The sequence below is a fragment of the Sardina pilchardus genome, chromosome 21 (assembly GCF_963854185.1).
Source record: "Sardina pilchardus chromosome 21, fSarPil1.1, whole genome shotgun sequence".
In the NCBI taxonomy this organism is placed as follows: Eukaryota; Metazoa; Chordata; class Actinopteri; order Clupeiformes; family Clupeidae; genus Sardina; species Sardina pilchardus.
In genome coordinates, this window is record NC_085014.1 from 24022065 (window position 1) to 24034157 (window position 12093).

At 44.3% G+C, this 12093-nt stretch overlaps 1 protein-coding gene across 1 annotated transcript; it reads right to left on the reverse strand.

The window, feature by feature from the left end:
* Window positions 1-240: 240 nt before the first annotated feature.
* Window positions 241-4773, reverse strand: zdhhc24 (zinc finger DHHC-type containing 24). The gene is made up of 3 exons (XM_062525168.1): window positions 3897-4773; window positions 3335-3612; window positions 241-1075 (listed from the first exon to the last, which is right to left on the reverse strand). The coding sequence occupies exons 1-3, from the start codon at window positions 4199-4201 to the stop codon at window positions 780-782; spliced, it is 879 nt and encodes a 292-aa protein (XP_062381152.1). The 5' UTR covers window positions 4202-4773; the 3' UTR covers window positions 241-779.
* Between the last annotated feature and the right edge of the window lie 7320 nt (window positions 4774-12093).

The window sequence follows — 12093 nt, forward strand, 5'->3', positions numbered from 1 at the left end:
CCTCCCAGTCCTTCGCGATTCTGTTCACATACACTCCCTTAGACCACTATTTTCCCCAGTTCCCCTCTTCTCTTCCAACACGTCTCCGTCTCAGAGGGTGTTTCCCGTGCGTTCCCGATACCCCGTTCAGTTAAACAGCAGCGCGTGGGTGCGAAAGGGAACTGGGCTATCGGTATGCTCAAGACGTTACACACATCTAGCAATCACAGAAGCTGAACACCTAAACACGTCACGACCAAATCCATATTGATGTCTGTTTATTAGTGACTACATCCAAAATAACATTCAAATATTGAACCCATTCATGCATTCGAAAATTGGCAAGGAGTGGACAAAGAAATCAACAAAAAGTGCTCAGAAGTATTCATTAAAGAATGTAAACAAACGGAAACCTTAACAAAAGTGAACATGCTTATAGAGCCCTGCCCTGACAATTAGGATACAACATAAATCAAGAAACATTAAGGACAATCCTTAAACAGGCCCAAACACATTTTAAGACCATAGTGCAATTGTCATAATGGCACCTAGTTACAATTGTATGTATAAATTATTTAACATATAGAGCTGCACATTTCCCTTCCAAAAAAACCGAGGCAGATTTGGCAAATAATACCTTAAAAAGGCTTTGAGTGTATACTTGGCTGAATTTAAACAGTTTTTTCTTTAGTGCTGGTTGTTGAGATCTCCATCAGCAGTTGTTGAAAATCTCCATCAGCAGTATTCACCAGTTCAACCCCGTACCTCCACTTCACCCCTCTCATGAAGAACATCTCCAATCATCCCCTGACTGGTTCCAGTGACCCAGTGACCTGGAAGTTAATGCCATCTCCAGGAAGTGGAGAGGGGAGGAGCGGGCAGAGCCAGCACAAGTACCACCGGATACCCAGGCACTCCCTAATGTTGCCGACAATTCCGAGGCTGTAGGGCCGGCGACTGGAATGCCACTCTCGTGTGGTTTGGCCCCTCAGCATCAGTGCAACATGGAAGAACAGGAAGCCAGCCACCAGCAGGAAGCCCACCACACAGGTGTCAGCGATGAAGGCGAAGGCAAAGGCCCGTGCTGTGACCTGACCTGGAAGGAAATAGGGAGTCGTGTTTTTAAAATGCATCTTGGGCGATCAGATCACAAGTGTAAACAATCACCAAGACGCATTGTGCAACCACCTGACGCATTTGACCTTTTGTAGTGTAAACGCTAAAGTGTTCTGATGTGTCCCGCACAATCTAAACACAAGTGGTCAGCAACATCTCTAGCTGTACACCTTAAATACATGTATTAACCACGATATGTCTTGGATGACCACTTGCGATTGGATCACCCAAGACCCATTCTAAAAACAAATGTAAACAGGCCCAAAGTATATGCTCACCAAAGTTTTACAAATGAGTCATCGTTTTACTCTCACACATGTCCACTACAAAAGGAAGTGCTGGAAAGAACAATATCTTGTTTACTGATGATTACAATGACTGTGTAATTGGACCGTAATAAAACCCAATTGTAAATCCCTATTCTCGATGTCTGTGCAGCTTAGTGCCAATTGGGCAAGTTCATTGGTGAGTGGCGCAAGATGATATGTTTATATCTGTCCCAAGTATAGAATGTCAAATAATCTAGCTGCGATTTTCCAGCACTTCCCTGCTCTCCACATTGTCACTACCAAAACAACACTCCGTTGGAATATACACATGAATTCCATCTCGTACAGCCTACTACACATACACTTGTCTTATTCACTGTTGAACTTCATGGAGGCTATGACATTATGGAAATTCATCCTGGGCCCATTGCATAATACTGATAACCAAAGGTTATGGAGCATATCGCTCTACCACCTTTGATGATAACAAATCACATGATACAACACACAGGGGTGACACAAGTGGCAGCATCCCATACCACATACAAATAATCAGTGACCAGAAGGACCCAGGTTCAGGTCTGGTCTGAGGTCATTTCTAAATCCCACTCCTCTCTCCTACTCATGTCTGTCTACTCTCCACTGTCCTATCAATAAAGGCTAAAAGAAATCCTCAAAAATAAATGTCAAAAGAAAAAAAAAGAAAACACACCATTAGCCCACTACATAGGCTATACCAGTGGTCCCCAAATGGCGGCCCGCGGGCCAGATCCGGCCCGCGCACAGTATTTTTTTGGCCCGCCACGTCAAGTCTGAACAAAGGTAAACAGTCATGTTGGCCACCCGTGATTAGCGATCTCTCTACTTCAGTGGGTTAGGCTACAACATCTGATAGTCATTCACCTTTCATACTGTTCGTATCCGACGTCCATGTCAAATTTATTCCAATTGATTACAAATGCTACAATGAAACTCCATCTCATTCTCAGGTTTTCATTGCCTGTCCTCACAGCATGCATAAGCGCACACACGCACAGACAAATGAGCAGTCAATTTCTAGCTGAAGTAACCGCTGGAAGTGGCTACAATACACTCGCGAAATCCTTCTCGTTTTGATAACGTTAAATCCGTGTCAATAAACCACTGCTAATATTAATGCACAGTTTTTGCGAGAGCTACTTTATTAATATTTGGGAAAGTGATAAGGGGCTGCGACTGCTCTGCTGAAGTGCCACGACGGCACAGCACAATGAGCTTCAGAAACAATCACGACATTCAGACTACCCCAAAACGTTAACGGAATTCTCCCGAAGCTCCCGATTAGCCACTCAGGGCCTGCATTCAAAACATTAAAGAAATTAATTTAACAGATCATGGCAACTGCATGCAAGGTTAACTAGGCCTATCATGAGGTTATTAAAGCTGGTTCAGAATTAGTCATTGAATCAAAAGCTTTACTTTGCAAGATAAAAGTCTAATCTAACAACCTGTTCAAATATACCAGAATAGAGGAAGTTGCATCTAGCAGAGCTCATTTTTTTTTCTGCTGATCTGTACCACCCACTTTCAAAAAGCCTCCAACACATGTCCACATGGGTAATTGTCCACAGTTTGCCTCTGTTCACATCAGGCACTTAGGCCTAGATAAATGTGTGGCAGCTGATAATGTTTTAAGTTTCATTTAGCAAATGTGTACAATTGTTTGTTTGCTATTAGTAATAATAAATAGTTTTTAACCTGCCGTATCACACAGATTCGGGGGGGGGGGGGGGGATTTGTTGGCCCTCAGCCTCACTTGCTGTACAGAATTTGGCCCTCGGGGAAAACTAATTGGGGACCACTGGGCTATACTATCCCCAACTGTGTATGTGTAAGTAGTGATTACTACAAATTCACATAACTGCCATCATCGTGATGGTCTTGATACTGAACCTAGGCTTTAACCACAACATATGCTGGTGGTCACCCACCTGAGACGAGCATGATCCAGGGCACAAAGAGGAGCATGATGCTGTGAAGGGTGACCCCCTCCTTTAGGATGACGATGAACACCTCGGCGTTCATCACCACAGCATACAGCAGGCCGGCCCACATGAAGAGCAGGCAGCTGAAAAAGTAGCGATAGTTCCGGAAGCCCACACACTGGCCGAAAAACACACAGTGATGGTCACGACGGAGGACACAGACATTGCAGTCGTAGCAATGCGAACATCGTGGAGGCGTGTGTGTCTCACAGGCATAGCAGAACCTGTTGGTGATTAGAAGTGAGATTATTCAACAAGAAAAGACTAGGCCAAAAGACATACCACTACAGCTGAACATTTGGGTTCCTCACAACCTACTTAATGGACATCTAGACAAGCAAAGCCCAAAGTAGGCTACACCTGTCACCTGAGGAAATTCCATCCATAATCATCATAACTAAAAACAAAAATAGCCTACACATTATACAGCTTCCTGACTAAAAATGCAGTGACAACAGATTAAGAGTTTCTACCCAACTGTCAACAGGATTAATACAATTCTGATTACCTCCAGCCTTGCCCCATAGCCTCTCCACCAAGGAACACTCCACGAATGCTTGGGCTTTCATTCACGAACAACCAAGCGTTCCAAGTTATGTTGCCAAGCATGTAATACTGAGAAATAAGATGTATCGACTTCCATATTGTAGACCACTGAGTTTTCTTCTGATCAGGTTGAAGTGGAGCTTCCACAATGACTAGATAACTCACTTCCGCAGTGATGGAAAAGACGAGCACCGTGTTTAACACGATGGGCATATATTTACAAAAATGTTCCATTTGACACCAAAGTCTAGTGCCAAGGCTAACCATGATTGACCTGTTCAAACTGTCTGTCAAACAGACAAGTGTTATTAAAACTAAAGCACGTGGACGCTGATGACCCAAGTCACTAGCTAGTGAGCTTGTAAACGGAAGACTTAAAATGACGGGTATGATTTCGAAATATTTCAGACTAACCGGTTAGGTTGCTATGTTTCCTCACATTAAAATTATGTTAAAAGCATACTTGCCACACGTTGAGTATACTTTCCGACGATTCTATAGTTCTAAGGTATTTACAATTTGATTAGAAGAATGACAGCTAGCTGCTACTACAGTTCCCTTGACACCAGACAACTTTCACGTTCTTCCTAGTAGCCTACTAGAGCAGCTGGCTGGCTGGCTGGCTGGCTAGGTGACGTTATTTGTTAGGTTAGCCATCTAGCATTATCTAGCTAGCGCAAAACCTACTAACAACACTTAGCAAATAACATTATTCTAATAATGACGACATAGACTGACAGGGATATTACTGTGCTTTCCGCTGACATTAAAAGTACCAAACGACAAGGCAAAAAAGAAGTTGCGATTTAAGATAAATTGTTGTTATGAAGCAGCATCGTAGAACATTGGTGTTACACTTTGAATGGTTCTCCGTTGGGCGGTGATGGGGTTTTAGGTTCCGGCATTCGATATGGACCCTATGCTATCCTATCCAAAATCCCGTTGAATTTAAAATTATTGTAAATCAGTTTTCTCTCATTATGCAACCACTTATTAAGAATTACATTAATGTAGTCGTTGCCGTTTTCCCTATCCACAAAGATAAAGAGTCTGGTGCCTAGAATAATAATCATGGTGCATTAGCCCTGGCAATTCAAGAGTTAAAATAAACTTTGGTCTAGGAGTTAAAACAAATTCCTATTTCTCGAGGAATATTAATATGGCTATGCTTTCTTTCGTGTTTATTATTCTATTTGTTTAGGTTGATTGTTAGCCTAAATGTCAGTTTCATGATAACAACCCCAAACCCGAGTCTGGTCCCCTTTCCTTTTCTTTAAACTAGGTAATCCTAACCCTAATCCTCTTTTAATCCATAGCTGCTCTAGTCTACTAGCTAAATTCGGTGCAATGTAGAGACAGAGAACATGACATTTCGGCTCCAGAACGGTATGGAGGACAATAGCGGACATTTAAGAGAGCATGGACATGAACAACCGAATCGCAGGTGAGGGCGTGAAATTCTTTAATTCAGTCCAAACCGGATTCACCCGTTAGGATAATGGTTCATTCAGAAAGCACATTGGTTCCAACCTTATTGTATGTGACATGCACCACTGTGGTATTTGTAATTCAAAGCCAAATGGTTTGCATAGGCTTTTCTGTTTGCTTCCCAATTTCCACCAATCCTTGTGATAAGTAGGCTATGCTATAAATCTTTAAGAATAAATGTAAGTAACCGCAGTAACAACTTAGTACCAGAAGATGTCGCCCTTTTCTTTCTGGTAACATTAGAGACATTACACACGAATAGACCACATAACATGAGTTTAAATCTGCCAGGCCTGGCCTCTGTATATTTTATGACTCGAACACAAAACACATTTTACACTGTAACCATGTGATCATGAAGGTCTTTAAATTATTCAGAAATTCCACTCCTGTGGTTAAAACATTTTTCTTTTTATGGACTGTGCATGTGTGATGTCGCCAGTGAACACAAAAGGATGGAGCTGCAGAGCAACCTGGAAACTGTCCTGCATGAGCAGCACATGTGAGAAAACTCTTTTTGATACCTAGTGGGTGTTTATTGTCCTTATTCAGGCATTAATCTCTTTTCAGCCTCGTTATTCTGCTCTCATTTTAATTTATCATTTATTTTGATCTGCTGGGTGCTATGCACCATCAGTGATTATGAAGGCTAATTATATTATGATAGAGCAGTTATAAATGGTAGATTTTTAATGCTGTTACATATGGCTTCCTGTAGCAGCAGGGCTGCTAAGCTACAATGTAGGTGGCTGGAGGTGAGCGAGCGTGAGCGACAAGCCCACATCTACAACCGGCAGCTGCTGCAGGATTTCCACAGGGCCCAGGACACCATCAACAATCTCATGGCTCGCACCACTGCTATGAACACTTTACGGGTTAGTACACAGAGGGCTTCAGGGAATGAGTGTAGGGATGTTTGCTTTGCTTCACACGTGGGTTTTGTGTGAAAGTAATTTGTTTTGGTGTTGTTTCTTTTTGCTTTTTTTTTTGTTCAGGTTGAGTATGAAAGGCACATAGAGCAGTTATATCCCCAGTGGCGCCAACAACTGCAAGAACAGAGATTTTCAACCCAACGCAAGGTGGAGATAACATTTTTCTGTCCTTGGAATCTAATAATCACTGTTATTTGGTTTCCATAGCATTGTGGTGACATTATTAATAGATATTAATACACATTAATAGACACTCCGTGTGGTACTCACTGCTCTTCTCATGTGCCATAGCGGCTCGAGATGCACCTGAGGGAATGTATGACACAAATGGATGACGAGGTCATCCCTACTGATTCAGCAAGCTACTCTGTCCCATCCAGTTCCCAGAGCCACCGGAGGCAAGAGGGTATGTCCAAGTGCACATGGCCACCATACAATTTTGTGGGAGAGTCAACATCTGGGACCTCCATGCAATCTGTTATGATCTACAGGATGATTTTTTCCATCTTTTATCCTCAGGCCTAATACAGAGACCAAGAAACACCCATGTGGCTGAAAAGTCTAACAAACCAAAAGCTCTCGTCAACCAAAACAGCTCCAGTCCGACTGGCTTCTCTCAGTTGCCATACACTTGGCTTACTCAAGTCAATCAGCCCATACCCAGGACAGACCAAATGGTTACAGAACCCAGAGGTGTCCATAGCTCGCGTGGTATACCCCCTCCATCCTTTAACTTACCACAGAGAGGCGAAGTCTACAGCTCACATGCTCCTGTGCAGCAGGATCCTCCATTTGTGGAGGACGACCGGAGAGAGAATTCGCCATACTCACCGTCCTGGGCAAGGGTGGGTGAGGAACTCGCGCCCCAAGCTCAGCCCAACCCGTATGGCTCGTGGCCCCCCGCTGGGCTCCCGATGCTCAACCCTGCCGTGTGGCGCGTGATGGGCACACCTGCGCCCAGCGGAGAGGACGTCCAGTCCAGTCGGGGAGCGGGGGAGGGAGGGAGGGGAGATGGACGAGAGGGCCGAGGGCACAAGAGTTTTCAACCACCAAGGAGCCCCGGACGGGGACCCAGCCCAGGATGGGGGCACAGAATGGGAGTGAATGACGGGACCAGTGATCGAGCTTGTGAGCTAGACACCAGACCAGGTAAGGGATCAATTCCTGCCTCTTCTTCGCTAGAATCTAGTATAAAACAACAGAATTTAAATTTCTTCCCTGAGGTTTTTTTTTTTTTTTTGTAGTACGTCTTTCAGGTGCTGATGATGAAAGCAGCGCAGCTAGCAATAGCTCCAGAAGGAGCAAAAATAAGAAAAAGGAGGGAAAAGGGTCCCAGAGACCGGTCATGGTGGAAAAAGACAATACTGTTTCACTGCAGTGAGCTTATTCATTGTTTATAACCATAGATATACGTGTGTTTGTGTGTCTATGTGTCTGTGTGTGTCTCTGTGTTAGGTATGCCATGCCATTTTAGCCCCAGAGGCCATCACACTTACAGTTGTATCTTGTTGTTTTAGGTCTTCTGCAGTGTCTCAGGCAAGTCTGGTGCCAAATCTCAGGCATGTGGTTTTATCTCAAAACACGAGCACAGCGGATTCTCAATCGGAATCAGCAGAACAAACACTATCAGTATCCAGGAGGAGTAAGAGTACAAATGGGACACCTAAACAAATTAAAGTCCAGAGCGAGAACAGGAGTAATAATATAACCTCAGTGAAACAATCAGGGATCAGAGGCGCAATTATATCCACCAAGACTCAGGAGAGGCCCCAAGAGCAAACAGAGGATGAGACTGAGGAGAATGAGGAGAGTCTGGTACCAAGTGTCAGAAGTGATATAGCTACCGGAGGTGAGGATGATGAAGACGAGAGGCTAGAGACTGAAGATGAGGAAGAGGAGGAAGAGCTAATTATTGAGGGGACGTTTGAAGAGAGGGTGGGCAACGGAGAGGGAGCCCAAGAGGAACAGTCAGAGGAAGAGGATGAAGATGAGGATGAGGATGAGGACGAAGAGGATGAGGATGAGGAGGTTTCGTCACATTCAGGACAGCTGACAGCAAGCAGGGAAGCAGCTTCAGAAAAAGTTCTCTCAGATGGTTTGCAAAAATTCCGAAATGGTGATTCAACGAAGAGCGCGACCAAAAGTTCAGAAAAGGACAAGGGCAAGGAAGCTGACAAAAGTCAAAGTAAAGATGATCCATCAGAAGAAGAGGAGGAGGAAGAAGAAGATGATGATGATGGAGATGATGACGACGACGAAGACCAAGAAGAGGAAGAGGTAGATGATGATGATGATGATGATGATGATGATGATGAGAAGGAAGAATCAGAGCAACACCCAAAGTCAGCTATCAGAAAAGAGGAGAGCTTTTCTAACAGGTAGCCTAACTCATCCAAATGTCGTGACAGTAAATGACCTCCACCTGTAGCTGTGTTTGGTTAATGAAACAGCATTTATGTTTCTTCTCATTACTTCCAGAAATGGTGCCGTAAATCTAGCCGATGAAGATGGAGACGATGATGAAGAGCTGTACAATCAGGAAATTGAAGATGATGAGGATGACGAGGTGGTGGTTGATAATGGATACGCCCGGTCCGAGGGTCCAAAGTACAACTTCTTAAAATACCTGGGCGAGAAAGATGAGGACGAAGATGACATTGAAGGTCTTCTTGCTCCTAAAGTAGAAGTGCCAAAACAAAAGTAAGTGCTGTGTGTGAGGCTGAATAGTGTCATACTGTACATCTATTCATTCCATGTAGACTTCCAGTCATGGTCTCTGATTTTTGTAAGCCTACATTTCTCTAGATTAGAAAATACTGTGGCTTTCACCTTTCACCTCACCTTTCGCATGACTTTATTTATTCGTAGGGAGATGATACCAAAAGTAATTGTTATTCAAAAAGGTAAGGTCCTCCACACTCTCTCACATACATACATACAAACATACATACAGCATGCACATATCCATGCACACTCACACGTATATACACGCACACACACATGCACACACGCACACAGACACATACAGTACATACATACATACAAGCGCGCACACACACACACACACACACACAGACACACACACACACACACACACACACACACACACACACACACACACACACACACACACACACACACACACACACACACACACACACACACAAACATGTCACATGTATAGTTTATCTGCATGATGGCATTAAAAGGATGATAAAAGGAAGATAAATCCCTTCTGTGCAGATGTGCCGGTGCTCACACACAAAGGGAACGATTCAAAACAATATTGTAATAACATCATAAAAACAGTGTACGTAAACAATTTCACATGAGCAAACAACGTCCTTCAAATGCTGTTTGTTCTTGAAGGTTCCGAGAGTGACTCTGATGAGGAGGTTCCACAGAAGAAGAGTAGCCCCATGGGCCCGGGAAACAAGGAGATCAATTCTGATGATGAGTTTGATCACTTCTATGACTGAGTAAGCACCTGCCTTGGACTCTCAATGCCGCAGATATTACAGTCATATACCCAATGTGTTTATCCTGCCTTTCTGTAAGACGCACAAGTTGAAATCCCATAAGCAATAAAAGAGAATCGAAACTCTATAAACATGAGTAGTTATTATGAACTCACTATTTGAAACCAAAACAAAGCCAAAACAAAATGGATGCTGTAAAAATCACACAGTAGTAGAACCTGGCGGATATTGCGTGGGGACTATACGGAGGTGCTTTATGCTGTCCGGCTTACGTGAGTTGTTTGATGTGGCAACAGATGACTGAATGAAAGGATAGCCTTACAAAAGGGCAATTACAAAGGGATGAAAGATATATAGGACGCCAAATGAGTGAATCTCTCGGTCTCTCTGTCTATGTCTCTGGCTCTACCTCTCATTTGTTATTTGCCTGTAGCTTATCTCACTGTCCTAAAAGAGCCAGAGAAGAGTCACTGTGTAAACACAGGTGGGTGCTGCGAGGGACAGTTACTGGTGTGCAATGTATGGAGCTCGCAAAGGCAAAGAGGAACGAGAGGTGAGTTTCAAAGGAAAATGTGAAGAATGACGTATCCTTACTTAGTAAGAATAAGTAGATATATTTTTTGGCACACTGCTATAAGAGGAGACATCTGTGGAATATAGTTTTATTTGCAAGACCACCAATGAATGTTTAAAACACTCATCACGCTAATCCGCTAAAAAATCATATCATAGGTAACCTTCAAAGCACACAAACTATTTCTCCTCGCCGCTCTTTGTCATGTTCATACACAAAAGCATACAATGTTTTATTCATACAGTCATATGAAGAAAAGCCCATGCACTTTTTTTTTTTTTTCTCCCTGAGGAGGGTGGGGGGTGTTCCAGTGTATTGGAGGCGGCTAAGTGAGCGGGTGAGGGGTTAGGGCCTGTCCTGGGCCCTGACTGATGGCTATTTGAACAGGCATATTTACCCTGGCCGTCATGAAAAGAGACGAGGGGGACCCGCGGGGAGACGCTCAGGCAGAGACAGGCAATAAAAAACTGGGCCACTGTGTAAACAACACGACCGGGCCTATACGCCTCTGTTGCCACGGCTACGACAGCGCAACCCAGCCCTTTGCCCAATCGCTCGCCGCCTCCTCTGACATGGGAGATAAAAGACCTCAAATGCAGCAGGCCCCAGACCATCTGAATCTATGTCCCTCTGCTGATGGCCAGTATAAGGACGTTAGCCATTGTGCAAATGTGTTAGCGCCGCTCCAGACCATTAGCAGACCACTTAGATCTATCTGAGGTGGAGGAAAATCAATTACTGCTCTCCAGCTACTGATTGAATATTTGTATTCACCACAGTTTGTGAGTGAGAGGTTCACAGTGATGAGCTGATCACAGTGGCACTATAGGCGTAATGGTCACGCACAACTGTAACTTCTAAAACCTACAGAAGATGTATGGAGGGTATGTTAAGATCAGGAAAAATGAGGCACCTTGACAATCAAATCAGCAGGGTTGGTTTCTCTGCAGATACATGACTGATACAGTGGAGTGGATGCGACCAGCTGTCATCGTCTTCCATTCAGAGAGTCACAATGCCTGTGGGTTCTGCTCCGGGTGCCATAGACTGTGCAGTATAAAAGCTGTCTGGGTGTTTTTTGTCCCTCCGTCCCCACCACCCTTTGCTCTCTGCTCACCTCTCACAGCTGGCTCTTTCATATCGGCCTGATGTCACTTGGGGCCGCCCGAGCCGGGAGAAATTCCTCCCCCCAGTCCCCGCAGCGCCCTGGGTACAACTCAGACACATTCAAGCACACAGGCAAACAAAGGCAAAGACTTTTGAGAGATACATTATGCATGGAATCACACACACAAACACACACGCACACGCACACAACTTCACACCCATGTAAACTGCTCACACACATATAATAAAACCTTGAAGAAAGTGTGGATTGAAAACACCTGGAGAGTTCAGCTCCGAGGGGACCCACAGAATGCCAAACCCCCGGGCGGAAGATTTGGCGGAAAGATGACAGGTGTTAAATTGCTTTTAATCCTTTTCTGTTATCTCTGGGACTCAAATTGAGCTTCCTGTTTGGTGTGCCTGACCTGTTGTGCCGCTTCACCTCTCCTCTGATGAAAACAGGCTCTATCTCCAGCCCAGCTCCTGACCATCTTAAATTGCATCTTGGCCCTTGGTCACCTCCCATAGGGCAAACAGAAGGACTTGCCGTTCGGGAGACGGCAAAGAGACAAGGCAGGC

Excerpts from the sequence above, each read along its gene's own strand:
- zdhhc24 (XM_062525168.1), bottom strand. The coding sequence starts at position 4,201 with ATGGTTAGCCTTGGCACTAGACTTTGGTGTCAAATGGAACATTTTTGT. Across the intron at positions 3,613-3,896 it reads GCTATGGGGCAAGGCTGGAG|GTTCTGCTATGCCTGTGAGA; the intron begins GTAATCAGAATT and ends AATCACCAACAG. Across the intron at positions 1,076-3,334 it reads CTGGATCATGCTCGTCTCAG|GTCAGGTCACAGCACGGGCC; the intron begins GTGGGTGACCAC and ends ATTTCCTTCCAG.